The following is an 18,198-nucleotide window of genomic DNA, read 5'->3' as shown; positions in this document are numbered from 1 at the left end:
CCATTGCATTGCAATGCAACTCTACATTAGCTGTAATTGAAATGTAAATCACTTCCTTATTGCATTGTGTTGTATGTGGTATTATGTGATTATTCAAAATAAACAAATGATGGAAATGCTTGTCCATCAGAGGTGTAATTCCACACAAGTTGTATCAAGAATGTTGTTTGTGTTGATATGTGCATTCTCTGCCTTTCTCGCTGTTTCAGGAGATTGCGATGGAGGTACTCTATTTAAACAACAGGAATTATCTATGTTTATTTTGCAAATTTTCGAAAGTTCAAAATGCTCCCCTTGTGCGTTGGCTGTTCTCAATGGTTTTGTTACCAATAAAACGGGTTTTTAAAATTTCAATCGCTTTCAGTTTGCTGGTTTGCATTCGATAATCGAGATGGTAAAAAAGATTCTGACAATTTGATGTGGGTTAAGACTGACTCAACCCAGCCCACTGGTCTTGTTACTATAGGGGGTACATATCTAACTGATACCAGCAGTGGCATGGTCGACACTTTGAGGTTAAATCACGAGTTTGACGATCAACTATGTTTTAACGCACAATCATTTACCTACCGATCAATGCTGCAACAATTTTTGATGAAATCTCAAACTCTTGTTAGTTTCTGGCTAAGCCGAAACCATTAAGATTTTGGCTTCGAAATATCAATAACAAAATGCACTTTATATTCTTATTGGCAGAATGATCACTTTCAAATAATTATTCACAATTTAAATGCCTCAGATTCCAGAACTATGGAGATTCAAAGGCTAACTACGAGCCACTTATATTCCAGCATGAGTTTTTAACCGATAGCAACAAACTCAACATCTATGGCAGCAAGAATGGAATTTCCACAACTTATGAGCAATCTATAAGTGGTATAGGTAGGTAATTTGCGTAGTACGCCTATTTAGATTTAAATAGTATTTTCAGTGATGTACTTTTGATCTAGATTCATTGCATCAGGACACCCTCTGCTCTATTTAATTTATGATCTAATTTCAGCTAACACTGGTGATTTCGAGTTAACATTTTCAAGTTTATCGAAGGATAAAATTTTTGTGCAATACAGTGATGACAATAAGAGTAAAGCAGCTGTTTTATTCACTTACAACGACAACTGGAGCAGTTGGGGTCCCTTATCTGGAACACCCTATTACGATACCAACAGAATATTTAGTCAAATGAAACGAACTAAGTACAGATATGTTCACATTTGCAAAAGTAAGTCTGTATTTTAATATTTACCTCCCACAGGGGAGTATTATATACTTTCTCAGTGAAATTTAAACTTCTACCATCGAGAAGCTGAAGGAATATGATATGGACGACAAATACACGAGCTATATAATAGTAAATGTTTCAGCGGAGCAACCAAGCATGTGTGATGCTACTCTGGAACCAGAAACGGAACTGGAGGAGGAAGTCTTACTGAAGTGTACTGCTGTTGGACCGGCTACCTTAACTGTCGAGTGGACTGCCAGTGCAAGTAAGTTATTCGCTTAAAAGGTAATTAAAAGAATGTGTCGTATGTCTGCCACCTAACTGATTTTGTATTATTTCATGATGTTTTGAAAACTTGGATTCTTAGCCAAACTAATGGATTCATGGCCTGGAAAAATATTCTCAAAATTCCTTCTTCTATTTATTAATATGAATCCATATTTCAATTTAACTACGACCAGTTAATACATAAATCATTATCTGCTACAGATAACGATGCAGTGAATTCCGCTCTCAACACCAAAACGGACGTCCTACGTGATATTGGATCAGTGATAGAGTCGACTCTGACAATATCCACATTCTCTCTGGGACATGTTGCTTCGTACACTTGTAAAGTATCCAGTTCTTTAAACAGTCTACAAAAAACGCAAATATTCAACCTCGCTTATACAAGTGAGAGTAACTTTTTAAAACATCTTATTTTCAAAGAGAAATCATGTTTGCAGCATAATTATCATTATTATTATCGCTATGATTATCAATTATCATAAGCTATAAAATAAAGAAATATCACTATGATTATAAAACTAAAATTCACAACAGAGTTTCCTGAAATAAAATCACAACTCAAAGTTTAGACTACATGGTATTAACTTAAATTAACAATTAACATAACAGGAGAAATCAGAGTTGACCCTGTGGAAGAGCAAAACTACTATCTCTCCGACACTCAAGATGCCAGCTTCTCTTTTCAAGTAACCGGCTGGCCCTTAGCTGACGTCACAATCATTACACACTACGACAAGAAGGAGGACCAGGGTACAGATGATGAAAACGATAATGACACCGAGAAAGATGGCGATACAAATAATGATGTGGATGACAACAACAACAATATTGATGAAGGAGATGAGTTGTTCACCCTAACCAGATCTGAGGAATACACTGCTGTAAGTCGATATAAATTATTGTAAATAAATAATTATGATGCCTTTAAATGTGCAGTGTGTGGTGTAAATTTCTTTTTTTTATCAGTATAACTTAAATAACATTAACCTAGATCCGAGAGCAAAGAGTTAATTACTGTTAAAAAAGATCGGCCGAATTCTTTGTAGAATCATGTCCTTGTTTTCACCCACAAGAAGGACAATAGGATTGTAGCAAGAAAGCCAAATAGGCAGAACTACAGCATTGACAGTCACGTGATACTCATGAAAATCACCAGCGAAGGTAGTGAGAACACCACTTAGATAAGAAAGGGCCTGTATGATAACTCCAAGATTCAGAAGGAGAATCTTCTTACTACTCTTGATGCACCGCTGCGCTGACTGCGAGCTGACCTCAGCCATGCTGCTCTTCACCAGAGCAATGATCGTCAGTGTGGAAACTGTGATCACCACGATGCAGTGAAGTATCATGGGAATGATAAAGTATGTCCATTTCATGTTGAATCCCTTGTACAGTTCTGAAGGGTTGTAGCTATAGGTCGAAGAGTTGACTTGGGAATTAATGATTGAGGTTCCTTGAGGTACAGGCATCCAGTACAGATTTTCCTGCTGGATATTGTAATTATGTATTATATTATCATAATGTGTGAACTGTGAAGATATGATAAACCAGAAATTCAGTCCATGAAATCATGATTATAATCTGCTATTTCAATTTCATACAATATGAACATATTCAGAATTCTTACCTTGGGTCTGTTTTCGTAAAGGCATGCTGCAAAGATCCATGAGATTTCTAGGACATGGTACAGAAAAACGTAAATCTGTCTAACCGTGTAGAAAGGACTCATGATACTAATGTACCTAGTAACAGCTAGCAGTGTAGTTACGATCATTGAGTCCAAGATGAAGATGGTGTTGAATATTGAAGTTGTTTTCGTCCATGGTGTGGCTGGGTAAAGTTTGTGGTCGTATTGGTCAAGAAGGAAGTTGTAGCTGGGTACGATTCCTGCGGGGAATTAAAATGTTTTGATGTTTGTGTGCAGATGGTGATTGGTGAAGTCTAACGATTGTTATTAGTTGGCGAAGGAAAATTTGTTGAGCAACTACTAACCTGCTAAACCTGTAGCAAAATCAGCAAAACAGAGGTGGATAAAAAGTGTGTTGATAAAACTTCGTTTCTTCTTTAGATGTTGTATTAATAACAAGGGGTTGAGAAAAAGGGACAGGATTACTCCACAAGCACAAACTGATCCATACACAGTATCAGCCGTATCCGAGTACACTGTCATGATATACTATTTTACCTACAGGTAGTTAGAATTTTATCAAAGAAGGTAGATTTAATATTAATCGCATCGGGAGATGATTTCTGAGTGACTAATTAAAAATTTGCGCACGAGTCTGAGAGTCTGAGAGTTGATGCTGCATAGCTATAACGAGTATCGACCAAAATAAATATACTCCTTGGCCTTGCACGTGCCCTTATAATTTATATTATATATAATTGAGGCTAAGTGTTAGGATAAAGACGAGTTAAGAATGAAAGAGTGGTAAAATTAGAGATCCAACGCTAGAGCGCAGCTGCTATGGTCACGAGATATATTAACGTCACGTGATTTTTGCTTTTCATAACACTATGTTATTCAAGGAGCTAAAACTGCAGATCTGCACTCATTACTGCGTTAAACAAAGTTATTCATAATCGCCAAAACAGTAAACCAATTTCGCCGGGCCGATGGGATTCGTGCCTAAGCAATAATTAGTTCGATCCAGAGTTTCAGAGGCTATTTTTAGAACCTCATTCCAAGATTTCTCACTTTCAGCCACCGGCGCGGTGCTTTCGTGACCTACAGCTATATTGCATAAAGTCATAAGTTTATTGCTACAAGACGATAAAAATAATTATTGTAGAACAGCAGGTGGGATTAATAGCGCACAACTGGGACTTTCAGTTGTGCACCGTTAATCTCACCTTCTATGCTAGCCTGGGACTCAAGTGTAGTTGTGGAACACAACAAGAAAATTGAGAATAATCTTGTGCGAGGGTAGGGACCCAGATGTCGTTTCTAACCCAAATAAACTTTAAGGAGGCTTCTCATCAGTAGCCGCACCTCCTTACTCGGTTTCTGAACTGGAATTCTATGGGCTTCCAGACGGCCAGACCGAGTATTACCACCCCATCCTTCTAGAGTTCATCACAAGTAGCACCCACCTTGAAGATCTTTGACACCCAGACACACCCCATTGGCGAACAAACTTTGGATATAATCTTACATGCTCCCGAAGGAATCCCTGTATAAGGTATAAGGTTTCAAACCTTTGATTCTAAGAATGTCACATATCATTAAATTTATCATAGCATGATACCACACCTACACCGGGAATCATTATCATCTCATGGAACTGAGTTATGCTTATCTCTACTATAAAATCACCTCAACTTTTTATCTTATAAATCCTAACAGATGTGCTATAATCCTAGGTACCTCCTAGAGTAACGTTCAAGGTTCAGTTTAATAAGCAGATTCCTGGGGACCAGTTTGCATTCTATTTCATTGATAACACCGGCGGGTTCAACAAGACTGTCAGAACTTACAACGTTTACAAAGGTATGTAATCGTCTTAAACGTAAAATCTTAGTACCTTTTAATATATTATTCTAGGAAGAAATCCTGCACAAACTCGTCCGAAAATGATTTGTAAAATTTGTTTCTCCATTTCTAGCGAATCTTAAAACGTTTTCTTGTGTTTCAGTGGGAGTGGCTTGTAAGGAAGGAGAGTATGGTGTAGGAACGCAGTGTAAAGCTTGCGGAGTAGATGAGACATCACCTCCTAAATCAAATGACATATCTGATTGTGTCAAAGGTTTGTGAACAATAATTGTATACTTGGAACATGTTTTTTCGATAACTTACGGCACGACATAAACATCTAGCACGGTATCAACATTTACTTAATAATAATAATTAATATGGACCCACAGACAATTTATCCTTGGAAATCGTATTAACTAAGATGTAAACTTTAGAGTTAACTTTAACTTTAACTTTAAGATGGATGACTTGACGCAATCTAAAATTCTCAGCTACCAGTAACTGTAAAGCTGGTTACTACGGAGTTAATGATGACTGTACAAAATGTCCTGAAGGAGAAACGAGCAGTGATAAGACACTGAGTCTCAGCAGCTGTATAGATGATCCTAATTATCAGGAAAACACCGGTAACGAACTTTCTAGATGTGTTTTCATCACAATAATGTGAATTTAATGGAAAACTACAGCTGTAATTATTTTTAAGCATCCAGCCTTCTCATTGCTTCTAATCAATAAAATTGAGGTAGCAAACAAATTAGAAGACATCTTAAATATAATTTTAAATTAACCATTAATTCAGGTGACGACAAAAGTGGTTCCAATACAGGTGCAATAGTGGGGGGTGTAATAGGAGGAGTATTACTATTACTGATTCTACTAGCTGTACTCTATTACTGTGTCTGTATGAAGGGTGCTGCCAAGAAAGCTGTTAGTGTAGAATCTCGTCATGTTGAGCCAAGAGGTTTGGAGCGTCGAGGTACTGTTACTGTCAATAAAAGTGCAGACGATCTGGATTTAGAAACCTCTAAAAAGATTGACGAGGATTCTGGGACTGAAGAGGAAAATGTAAGTGAATCTTTATTGAGTTATCTGCTCCTTCGTTAAAATAGCAATCTCAAGGTTTAGGGAAATTTTACAATGACTGGCGTGTGTGAGCATTCCACATGACAATACAATTTAAAAGTATGACTGAAAAATACCTCGATTTGAATTTTTCAAATAGTTCATCAAGTACAATCGTGATACAATTTATACAAAATCGCTATATCTTTTATTCATCGAGTACGATCGTTAGTTGGTACAACAAACCTACATGTCTAGTCTGAATATGTTTGTCGCGACTCTTATAATCCTATTAAATAATAACCCATTTGAGCTCATAATATAATGGCAGACTGCTTGACTTGCGCCTAAACAACCAGATAAAGAGAGTGGTATGTGGTTGAACGGTTTATCGCCATTTTTCCAGACTTTCGTGTAATCAGTTGCTACAGATAACGATAGTTCATATAATATGAGGAATTTAGAATAGAAGTTGACGATCAATTTAAACGGCCTTGTACACATTATATAAGTCTTGAAAACATGCTATAAATTTCCTCAGAATCTCTACGACAATAGGAACCTACAAAGCTTCAGGAAGCGCACACAAAAATCTAAACAAAAGAATTCTACCATCGACCAACACCTGGACAATATAGACAGCGACATCAAGACACTGGCGGATATACAAATTGTGAGTAACAACGGAGGAGGAATAATGATCTTTTCAAACCCCTCCGCTATTGTGAGTTCGAGGGGGATACGTATCTCTTTATGAACCGACCAGCATCCTGATTACTGCTCTTCTGCTCTTGAGATTTTGTCAGGATTCATTCCAAGTTGAACCATTTGAAGATTTTTCCGACCATGACTTAATCTTATTCTGAAGATAAAACGTACATTATAATTATTATACGATTGATTTTACCAGGAAGATGAAGAGCCAGCCTACGCTGAGTTGGACCAGGACCATTACAGAAAAGTGAAGGAAGAGAAGGAGGAAAAGAGGAGGACTCTAGGGTATCCGTCAGAGAGGAGGAAAAGTGTCGGACCAGTAGAACCTGCGGAACCTACTTATGCGGTATGGTGTTCTGAGATTGTTTCAATCCTGTACACTTATTAAGATATACCCTCTTACTTCAACTTGAACAAAAGATACCTATAATATCTTGAATAGTTTTTCAGCATTATCAATATCAGCTTTGAAACCAGAGTCCGAGATCTTCTTTAATCTCCGTATTTTTCAGGAGGCTCAAGACGTTGAAGTTAGGCGACCGACAGCAAATTAAAATAAATATGATTATCTCCACTCTCCAGTAGCTTACTGGAAATCCTTATCCTGAGTCGATTATAGTCTATCAAATTACAAGTAGGTACTGTTAAACACGACAGACAGTGTTAGATAGCAAGTGATAAGGGACTCTCTGACTACAAACACAAGATGAACCTGTCTCTGCTTCATGTGACGACACATGTGACTACATTATGACAACATTGTGATAAAATTGTGACTATTATATGTTCTAATGGGGCCATAATGTTATAAAATACTGACTATATTATAGTCCGACAAAAAGGTTATTTATCTTTGATTTTAACAGTTCACGTAACTTTATAGTGATGATTTTGATTCACGTTCTTTTTAGATTCCTAAATCTAAACTCAAGCTATTTCTTCAGAATAAGTTTAAAACCCAGAAAGGTCGTTTCCAACCAATAATTCGTGAATTAGTTACTTTAACTAGAACCAGCGCGTCATTTTATTCCTTTTTAAAACTTGTTTTATTCCTCGCAATATTTCCGGATTAGGCTAATCTCTAGAGACATACTTAGGAACTGCAAACAGATATTAAGTCTGAAAGGACTCCCTGTAATTCTAATCTATTGCATCTATGATAATCATGGTAATTATTAAAGATGAATGCAACACAACTTAAAATCTGACATTTCTTAAAAATCACTACACAAAATTAGACGAATTAATCCAAATTAAGATTTCCCAATTTTTAGTTCCCCTTACAAGCTTAACGGGAGACTAAATATGTCATGTTGTGGTATGTATTATCACATCCTGTCACTAGGATAGACTCCAATAATTCAATAAGTTCAATAAGCTAACAAGCCAGAGTATCAATATAATATTGGGAGGGGGGGGGGGGGGGGCTGACTATATTACAGTATATTAAAATATATCCCCGGCCCTAAATCGGGAAAAAACCTACATTTTAATATACTTTAATATGGTCAGCTGCAGCCCCCGGCCCCCCCTCCCCCCCCCCCCCCCCCCATATAGGATATTGTTATTACTCAGAAGGCCAGATATAAAAATCGCATAATATAATATAAGCAGTGAGCTATGTCCTAAGTCGGGGTTTCATGATAGATTATCGCTGGAATAACTTCACTGAGATTACTTAAGTGTCAAACATACTTTTATCATCAATATCATAGTCTGAAATATTTCGATATTTACATTTTCTGGTCCGAATGTTTTGCGTAGTGTTCCTCTGACGTAATAATTACTTGATTTAATCACAGTGATTTGTACTAGTGCTGTACTGAGTGATTTGTTTCTTATTACTTGTTTTATTAACGGTTTACTTAGTATCCACATTAAACTTTATTACGAGTCTTGAATGGTAGGGAGTGATAATCTCCATGTGACCATTTGGTGTGATTCAAGTCTTAACTTCTTGACTGTTACATGAAAACCATCAGATACCATATATGGGTATTTGATGAAGCACGCTTGTTTTGATAAAGTAGGTGTGTTTTGATGAAGTATACGCTGTACAGCACGCTTGTTCTGATGTTTTGGTGAATGTTCCGGTAACTAATCAGAATCATATCTCCGGTAACGGATCAGAACTATGAAGCTGAACCCCTCCCTGCACTGGTGATGGTCATTTCCATAATTAATCGTTCCATAATCAGTCGTTCGATAACTAATTGTTCTGTGTCCACTGGACAGGGTATTTAACTCAGATAAACAGGAGCCAGGAGGATATTATAGGACAATGACAAGTTCTGTGTTCAACTACCAATTTCCAACTTCATAGAAGATCAATAAAATAAGGATGACCTGAAGTCTGAAAGAATATCGTTACCTAATTGATCCTGATATCAACGATAAGGCTTAGTCTGTGGGCTCAAACCTGTGTTTAATGTTAAATTTGCATAGCAGCTACATGGCTCCGGTAAACTAGAAATAAGTGATATAATGTTATGCCGCAAAGGAAAAGGTGAAAAAAATCAGTTTTAAACTAATGCTTGAACGGAACTTATTATATGCTTTTGCCACATATTACTAAGTTTTAAAAGGCATTATATGCCAAAAACCTGACTTTTTGGTTTAGTACTTCTTAAACTTGAAGGCTTATTTTAAGTTGTCCTTATCTTAGTAGTTGGTAGTTGAAGGTGAGCGTTGAAGTTGCTGTGAAAAGATGGACCTTGCTACAAAGACTAATTGGAACTGATGTATTTTTTAAATTTTTTTTGAACTGATGTGCACTGTGCAGGGCGCAGATGAGCATAATTAACCTACCCCGCTTATACCGGTAACCGGTAGCTAAGAACTTTGCAGTCTAGAAATACCACTGTAGACTTTGACAGCAATTATCTGCCAGGCCAAAACAATGAGTTGAAAGACTTGTTCACCAGTAGTTACAGTAAAATAGGCTCTTCCCCTGCACTACACGCACTGCTAGCTGTTGTCTAAATCACTTTCGTTCCATGTCGTTCAGGCCCGGAAAACTTTGAAAATATCTAATTGATTTGAATCTTGCCCTCATAATTCTGACCTCTGCTTTGGTTCGGTCAAGTTATTTCCCAGAAAATCAGGTGTTAAATTGTTTATTGACTGATCGCCAAGTAACGGTAAACATTTTAATTCTCTATAATTCAATGATACCTTAGTATTATTTTGTTATTTTACCCTCCCTCTCTGTATTACAGATTGATAAAATTAAACGGCTTATAATTTGACTTTGTAAAAGCAAGGTAAATCTGTTTAATTCATAACTGATGTAATGATTGTAACGCTGAACAAGGATTAGAGGCAGAATGGTGGGTAGGTAGAATACTTGTAATACTGTGCTTAGTTACCCTTCTGTTACCCTTCTGTCAAGTCTCCATCTTCCTTTCTTTTCTCCAATAACTTGTTTCTTTTCTCTCATAAAGTTGTTGTATGTTTCTGTAATACATGTTATCCGCTTCCGTGTTGTAAGTTAGGATAATTGGCATCTAATTTAGGTATTTAAACGTGTAATTGCTCACTTTATCGTGTGGATAATGATGTTGATAATAGTAGTTAACTGATGTAAAGTGTTGGCTGGTTTCTATTTCTGTAAAAAAGTAAAAAGTAAAACATGTACTAATTGCTCACTTTCTCATGTGAATAATGATGGTAATAATACTTTTTAACTGATATAAAGTGTTGATAAAGTGTTGGCTAGTACCTATTTTTGGCTAGACACCGCCACTCACAGTAGCTTCATTTTTATTTCAACTTTGAATACCAGTTTTTGTTGAGTTCTAATTTGTTACAAGTAGTTAAACTGACTTTTTTACAAAGAAAAAAAAACAGTTGGATATGACAAGGTGTGATTTTAAGATAAGGTGTTCAAAATGTACATTGTACAATGTACATCATATGCAATCTTCTTTCCCACTGACAGACTTACATGTTCACAGCATGCTTCGTAAAGTGCACTAAGCAATCAGCGCTTTTTGCTTGATACCAATGCTATATTTTGTCATCATGTCATCTCATTATAGAACGAGATTTTTAAGGTCGTTCAATTATTAGGGTGGCATCCTCGTTTATTATCAATAGAATGTTCAAGGACGATTCTAGAGCTCGCTGCGAAACGTTTTTAAAGTGATTTGTACTATAGAATTTTGAAATTTTGTGCGTATCCAGCAGTTCAAAATTGGCGAAAAACAAGAACACTTCTCGCTCCAGTTCCTGAGGAAGAATGCCCTATAGAAAAATGTCTACAACTAAAGTTTTCTCCGATAATTTATCAAGTCAGTATTATTTTTTTAATATTATTTTTTTTGTTCTTCATGATCATTATTGAATTCATTTAAATCAATTCAGAAGACGATTTCTATCATATGCATGATTATGATTTAAGTATTTACTTATAAATTATAACAGGGCTTTAATTTTCATAACATGACTTCAATGATTACCAAGTTCTGTGGAATCTGTGGATAGATTTTAGTATAGTGTAAATTTGAAACAAATTAACATACAAGGGCAAATTAGTATGTGAAATTAGTATATATATATACTAATTTCACATACTAATTTGCCCTTGTATGTTAATTTGTTTCAAATTTACACTATACTAAAATCTATGCATATATATAATATGCATATTTGAAATGATATGGATCTGGATACTGGTGCACTAATATCCATTATCCAGATCTATTTGAATATCTAAATATCCAGAGCTGTTTAAAGCCAGCTATTAAAGTTCTGGATTCCAATGCAGTAATTCGACTTGCATGTGCACTTTATCTCGACACGTACTTCTTATGTACTCCTTATCACCATATTTATATAGCCCATACAAATTTTCACCGTAAAATATATCGGCCAGTACTTCAGTTAAGATAAGCTTTATTGTTGAACTTAGAGGTCGGTGATAAGCATACGGACCGTGTTATGTATTATTCATGTTAAACCTTAAAAGATAATATTATGGGTATTTCAGTAATGTGAGCACGGTTAAAAGTTCCTTATTTTCATAAAATATGTTAAACGTATCTTTCCTTCGAATAGCTCCCTTGATTTAGACAAAGAATCACAACGTTGCATTCACAATGCAAACTACAAAGTTCCGATTTTTAAGCGCTGATTTCACCTATAATCTTACTCGACTAACAGGTTAGTCGGTATCAGCTCAGTGGCTCAACCCTCTCTTATACTTGTAATTGTTTATTTCAACCTGGTCTTATTTTTAGTCTTGAAATCACGTGGGTGGAGGTCGGGTGGTCACTGGTCACTGGTCACTGGTCACTGGTCACTGGTCACTGGTCACTGGTCACTGGTCACTGGTCACTGGTCACTGGTCACTGGTCACTGGTCACTGGTCACTGATCAGGTCCTCTTCAGCTCAGATCATGAGATCAGGTAATAGAGTCTTATCAAGCTTAAGGTGTGCTACATAATCCACGATAAGTATTAAGTACTCACGTGGTACTTGCTCAGATTGATAATAGTTTGTCGAATTACTCAGTGTGCTACTCTCAACTTATGTCGAATCGTACTCGATATAAGTCGAATTAATATAATAGAGGTGTCGATGTAAAACATTGTATGTCGATATAGGTAGGGCACGGGATTGCCAAGTTCTGTGGAATCTGTGGAATGATATTATATATTATGATGATAATTATGATGATAATGATATATTATGTAATATGTATATAATAATAATATTCAGCAAATTGCACATAATCATAATTATGAAGGGCCGTAGCTGTATAAAATTATCTTTTAATCGGCCTAGTTGTCGTTTATCTCTAGACAGTCTACACTGGGGTTCTAAAATTCCATCTCCGACGTTATTATCTAAAATTGCTAACTTTTACATCTTTGGCGCCAGCATGTTTTATAATATTCCAAAACGTCAACTGCGAGGTAGTGAGCTCTAACTTTGTGAACTTTACCTGAACTCTGCGTTTGAAACTAGCCTGGTAATCCCAAATCCACAAAAGGCAGCAAAAATAATTGTTCGACGAAAACAAGAAATTGTCGACTAGTGTAATTCTCATTTCTCAGAAAAATTCTAATGTTTGTGTTAAATTTTCAGATTTTTTTTCATCCAAAAAGTCGAGAGTTCTGACTGCTCCGCTCCGGGCCCTGTCCCTGCCTAGCTCCAGCGAAAAAAGTGAGCTGGTAGCTCGCTCATCCTCCAACGAACTGGCTACCAAAGGTCAAGTTTTACCTGCTCCCAAACCTGCTCCAGTCTTGATAACTATAAATGTGTCGGGCAGAAAGTTCCTAATAGATTCTAAGAAGTTGAAGAAATATCCGACGACTCTACTAGGTATTTTGTACTTTTAATAATCGTATATAAAAGTGGTCTTTAATTACAGAGTCACCGCAATTAATTCCTTTGATTCGAATGGACGCTTGAATGCATATTTAGGATACTTAGTATGGAATCTATCACCTTCTACATTTTTGAGCATTCATTATCAAACTTGGCAAACATATTATTACGTACTACGTACTGGAGACTTGATACAAAAGTAAAAACCTTCAACACTGTGACAGAAAGATAGTACCAACTGTCATCAGAAAATATCCAGTAATATTCAATAACTTTATTAAGCAAAATATTAACTTTTAGGTTCGGCTGATATAAAGAAGTTTTACGACCCCGTCCACAAAGAATACTTCTTCGACCGAAACCGAGACACGTTTGAGTCAATATTCGACTTCTATCTGTTCGGGAAACTGTACCCTCCCCAGGGGGTTCCAGAAGATATGTATCTTGAAGAGGTGAACTTCTATAGGATGATGAGCGTCTTTCAGCACCCAGATGATAATGATAGTGATAGTGATTTCATTATAAAGCCAAAAAGAACTGGTTCTAAGTTCAGGTATGCAGTTGTATAAGAGCGCGGCGTCTAAATGATGTTTGCCAGTTTTCCAGACTGTAAACTTTTCCTGACTGTAAAATTAAATTGTCGGGAGCCGTGATGCTCCCTATAAACACTACAATATCAAAAACCCACGTTCGGCCTTCCGCAATTCATAAATTACTGTAATTCCTAATATAAACAAATTCAGCCGTGCTGTTAGAGCTGTGAACAAAGCACTGCAAGACCCAAGTAGCTCTATACCTGGCAAGATCTGGGGCTGGCTGGATATCTTCTTTATAGCCCTGTCTGTGGTAGCCATGGTAACGGAGACTAACCCTGAAGTAAAGAGGAAGGTATCCGTGAAATGGTCTCTCGAGTATAACATCGCTTTTGCTGTGGAGACTGTGACTGTCTTCTTCTTTAGTTTTGATGTGCTGATAAGGTTCACAGTATCTGACGAGAGGTGGGTCTTTGCTCGGAGTCCCGCTACTTGGCTGGATATCGTAACAGTAGCACCATACTACTTTGAGCTGTTTGTTGATGCGTCGAGGTTCAAAGGACTGAAAGTGCTGAGGATGGCGAGGGTGGTACGTGTTTTAAAGTTGATCAAGAAGAATAAGAGGTTGTTGCTGATTGCGTACGTGATGTCACACTCGCTAGGGGAGCTCTCTTTGTTGATAATAGTGTGGGCCATGTGTATCACAGTGGCAGGGTCTGTGTTTTACTACTGCGAGAATGAGGCTAACGATAAGATTACGAGCGGTAAGATATTCTATTTGAACTACATTCTACAATTGGATTTATTTTACTATATCAGTATATGATCTGTTTTGATGTTGTAACAAGTTGGTATCACTTTATTAGTTGTAATCTAATCAAAGAGTGCTTGCAGCTGCATAATTTACCAATATATTTTTTATAATGAATAAATAAAAAAGTAAATATAAATAAATTCATCTATAACACGCGTCGGCACTAAAAACATACCGCACAAAATATATTCAAGCCATTCTAGCGTGACATAATATTTTTTGAATATATTTTTTGCGGTATGTTTTTATCTATTATTACACTTATAAAGAAACAATAAATTAATAAACCAACAATGCCACACAAAACCCCTTTCTCTCAGGAGTTGATGCGATGTGGTGGGCTGTAGTTACCATGAGCACAGTCGGGTATGGCGACATAGTTCCTGTCACCTTCATTGGTAAAGCCTTCTCCACCGTATTCTTCTACATCGGCATGGTATTCCTAGCTCTGCCCCTGACCATCATTGTGGGTGCCTTTACCAAGCAGTACGAGAATAGGGGCACCTGGTCACTTAATAGAAATGACAATAAGATCAATAGATTGTACGAAAATAATTCGTCCAATGCAAAGAGCGAATGATCAGATCGATGAACTGCTTTTATGTTGAGGCACTGTTCAATTAAAATTATCGAGTTGAAATTCACTGATTGAATGAGATGAAAGATTATTATGATGTCCTATTTGTGAAAAGTCGTCAGAAAATTTGTATTGCTGAAATAGGCAGCGAAAACGGAATTTTAGACTTTTCAGATTGTTTTACATTTTCCGATATAAAATCAGAGGCCGTATCTAATTCAATAATTTTCTGTATCTAGCATTAAATTATTATTGAAGTAGCATGTAGTGCATCCCGATTATAATTATATGAGACGATTCGTACTATTTTATGTTTTCGTCCAAAACTCGTTTCCTTGCTTCCACATTCAATTTCAATCAGAAAATGCTACTTAAAAAACCAAAATATAACGCGTGTCCACACAAAATAGCATATTATAGTAAAATGGAGATCGTCTACGTGTACACGAAGAAGCGAGAGGAGTTTGGGAGGCAGTGCAACTTTACAGACCGTACAGCAGAGAGCCTGGTGGATATTCCTGTAGATGAGACTCTGAAGGAGAGCTTCATTGAGAGGAACCCCTGTGAGAGTGCTATTCAATGTGCGCCCGAGATGTCTGAACATGAGGTAATGCGGAGAGGAGGTTACTTTTATTTAAATTGAATATCTTATATAGAACTCAGCAGTACTAGCTTCAAGATAATAGTGTGTACATGATGATATAATATGTGCGTACTGCAGTACTGCCTAGGTTTTGAGTGAAAGTCATGAATAGAATGATGACTTGATATGATCAGGGTTACGAGTTGTATTTTGGTGATCGATTCATGTACAAATTACAAGCTTGAAGGTCTGAAACTGTAGTTTGCCCGCAGGTAAACACAGAGCGGTTCGAGACACAAAGTAGAGGTATAAACCACGTGGAGGGAGGGTGGCCTAAAGACATCAACCCTGCGGAGGTGGAACAGACCATGAGGTTCAGGAAGAAGGTTGAGAAGGATGAGGTTTATATCCAGGCTATCCAGCAACTCGGCAGTGTGAGTACATTTTAATGGTTTTAGCGTTCTTTTAGCGTTCTCTTAGATCATATGATCATGTAGAGATATTATATAATGGTGCTGTTGTCGTTGCACTGTGTCGGTACTTCAGCGCAGGTCATTATTTTGAAGAATTAGGTTTAATTGCAATTTACAATTACCATTTATTCGAAAAGTTTCGGGTGTTCGCCAGTTTATGTGATTTTAGAAATTCATAGTGAAAATAGCAAAGAAGGTAGACCCGTAGACGTGATCATCTTGCTACCTTTTAGCTCTTTGGATCTTATTCTCGGGACATAAAACTAAGTGAAGCGGCAAGTCTCTTCCTTGTCCTTCAAATGGTTTATGCATTGAGATTTTACAGTCAATTTGCAGTAATTTAGCAAACTTGTAATTGCTGTAATTACTAATAATTACTCTTTAAATAAGGTAATGGAGCACACGATCAAGCAGAATAATGCAGTTGACATTTACGAGGAGTACTTTGACGACATGGCAGAGGATGGTTGTGTCGAACCTCCCAGTGCTAAAACCATCAACGTATTCAGGTAGTCACATATTATTCGCATATTTGCATATTTCCAGTACTATTCATGTAAAAAGTTTACAAGGCCTGATGTAAATAGCATACCCAATTAATTTTGCGCCGGCTGTTTAGCAAGTTAGAAAGAAAACAATTTATAATTAACAATTTATAAATGCAGTTAGTATCGTCACATCTGACTAGATAACATCCTTACAATCAAACAAAGAAAAAGAAATATCTTTATCTACGCTAATATACGTGAACATTTGTAATAATCTAACAACCAGACACTGCGTCTGACCAGCACTCAACTCCGAGCCGTCTGTAATCTTTACCCTATCTGCCATGCTGCAGACTGCATGGTCCTGGTTAACCCTGGTTACCAGTCTGATTTCCCTTGCTCGGTTCTTAGGCTGTCTCCACGTTACATTCCCCCCAACTCTTCTTCTCCTTCAAACAGCGTGTACACACCGTGGGCCTGTGGGTCGATAGGCTCTTCTGCATCAAAGAGAGTGTGGGCTTGAGGCTCAAGATCCGGCTGAGAGTCTTCATATTCTCCCTCTACAGATTTTAAGAGCACGAAGGTGGCCGCAGCGAGAGTCAAAAATACTACTGAGAATCTCATGCTAGAAAATGTTTAACTGACGTTCCCTAAAATCCTCCACTTTTATATTGAGTGCATGCGCGGAGAGAGAAACGTAAAATTGTGCAATTTTTAAGTTCACATTTCGGTCCCTCCTTTGATTTCTGCCAGCCCTTTGTTTCTCAACAAAGAAGCAACTTTGTAATTTTACAGCGCTTCTAAATTCTAGGATTTTCTTGCGTTTCAAACACCTTTCAAGACATAACAATTGACTACGACACATTTGCAAGGCACTCAGATTTTTCAAGTATTGACTATAATTGTAGTATGTTTGAAATTTTCAAACGGGAAACTGCATCTTTTTATTTTGTTAGGTGTCTTTCACACTACAAATCATATCATCACGTTAAAAATAATGTTAAAAATAATGTCACAGTTAAATTTACAGATTTTACTGAATCACCAAGTTCAGTGCTGAACTAAATTTTAAAATTAATAAAATGTCTAAAATTCCCTTTCATTCTAATCAGAGATCCAAATGAGCACAAGAGGTCAGCAGCCAATATCTCCTGGTACCCAGACAACGCCCAGAAGCTGGCAGTAGCTTACTCCGTCCTGGAATTCCAACGATCTCCCCCTGGAATGTGCATGGACTCTTACATTTGGGATGTTGGTAAGTTTGTGATCTGCGCATTATAATTATATTGTTATTCTAAAAGCTCGACATTTTATAAGAACTTCACTAACATTTCGACATTTGAAGCTGTGGTATAGAACTCAAAGCTTGCGCGTTTTCCAGCTTAGATTATCGGTTAAAACTTCAACTTCAACTATACAAATTATTGTTCTTAATTCTTTTAAACCGTTCTGTAAAACCGTAACCTCTTTAAAAAACAGTTAATCTTAAAGATGTTCTGATTGCACCTCATTTTGACTAATTATAACTGGGTTGTTATCTTTTCTAACATGATCCGTGGTATTTTCCCGTTTAGTCTGCACCTCAGTCATTTCAATACTACTCCCATCACCACTATCTCTTCTCCCCTCCTC

At 36.9% G+C, this 18,198-nt stretch overlaps 3 protein-coding genes across 4 annotated transcripts in view; all 3 read left to right on the top strand.

Annotated features, from left to right (window-relative positions):
• LOC134817595 (dynein intermediate chain 3, ciliary-like) overlaps window positions 1–18,198 on the top strand; it is a 120,915-nt gene that overhangs the window by 65,467 nt on the left and 37,250 nt on the right. The window contains exons 2-5 of one of the 2 annotated variants that reach the window (XM_063826807.1): window positions 15,431–15,629; window positions 15,878–16,039; window positions 16,469–16,587; window positions 17,679–17,821. In XM_063826807.1, coding sequence (XP_063682877.1) covers window positions 15,447–15,629; window positions 15,878–16,039; window positions 16,469–16,587; window positions 17,679–17,821 — 607 coding nt within the window. In that variant the 5' untranslated portion in view covers window positions 15,431–15,446. The remainder of the gene's footprint in view (window positions 1–15,430; window positions 15,630–15,877; window positions 16,040–16,468; window positions 16,588–17,678; window positions 17,822–18,198) is intronic. The other variant, XM_063826808.1, reaches the window with a different exon arrangement.
• Window positions 154–7,398, top strand: LOC134817127 (uncharacterized). The gene is made up of 14 exons (XM_063826239.1): window positions 154–224; window positions 365–515; window positions 740–882; window positions 1,004–1,222; window positions 1,365–1,487; window positions 1,712–1,897; window positions 2,123–2,394; window positions 4,877–5,003; window positions 5,149–5,259; window positions 5,480–5,614; window positions 5,788–6,053; window positions 6,592–6,723; window positions 6,961–7,110; window positions 7,277–7,398. The coding sequence occupies exons 1-14, from the start codon at window positions 161–163 to the stop codon at window positions 7,316–7,318; spliced, it is 2,121 nt and encodes a 706-aa protein (XP_063682309.1). The 5' UTR covers window positions 154–160; the 3' UTR covers window positions 7,319–7,398.
• On the top strand, window positions 10,954–15,344 carry LOC134817128 (potassium voltage-gated channel subfamily A member 1-like). The gene is made up of 5 exons (XM_063826240.1): window positions 10,954–11,056; window positions 12,856–13,092; window positions 13,399–13,651; window positions 13,842–14,395; window positions 14,766–15,344. The coding sequence occupies exons 1-5, from the start codon at window positions 11,005–11,007 to the stop codon at window positions 15,023–15,025; spliced, it is 1,356 nt and encodes a 451-aa protein (XP_063682310.1). The 5' UTR covers window positions 10,954–11,004; the 3' UTR covers window positions 15,026–15,344.

Source organism: Bolinopsis microptera, chromosome 6, assembly GCF_026151205.1.
Source record: "Bolinopsis microptera isolate Bmic1 chromosome 6, MBARI_Bmic_1.0, whole genome shotgun sequence".
Taxonomy (NCBI): Eukaryota; Metazoa; Ctenophora; class Tentaculata; order Lobata; family Bolinopsidae; genus Bolinopsis; species Bolinopsis microptera.
Note: the sequence above shows the minus strand (reverse complement) of the source record. Positions and strands in the feature narration are given on the sequence as shown.

Coding starts and splice junctions, on each gene's coding strand:
- LOC134817127 (XM_063826239.1), top strand. CDS start 161: ATGTTGTTTGTGTTGATATGTGCATTCTCTGCCTTTCTCGCTGTTTCA. Junction 2,395..4,876: donor GATCTGAGGAATACACTGCT/GTAAGTCGATAT, acceptor CTATAATCCTAG/GTACCTCCTAGAGTAACGTT. Junction 5,260..5,479: donor CATATCTGATTGTGTCAAAG/GTTTGTGAACAA, acceptor TAAAATTCTCAG/CTACCAGTAACTGTAAAGCT.
- LOC134817128 (XM_063826240.1), top strand. CDS start 11,005: ATGCCCTATAGAAAAATGTCTACAACTAAAGTTTTCTCCGATAATTTA. Junction 11,057..12,855: donor TTTCTCCGATAATTTATCAA/GTCAGTATTATT, acceptor TTAAATTTTCAG/ATTTTTTTTCATCCAAAAAG. Junction 13,652..13,841: donor AGAACTGGTTCTAAGTTCAG/GTATGCAGTTGT, acceptor AAACAAATTCAG/CCGTGCTGTTAGAGCTGTGA.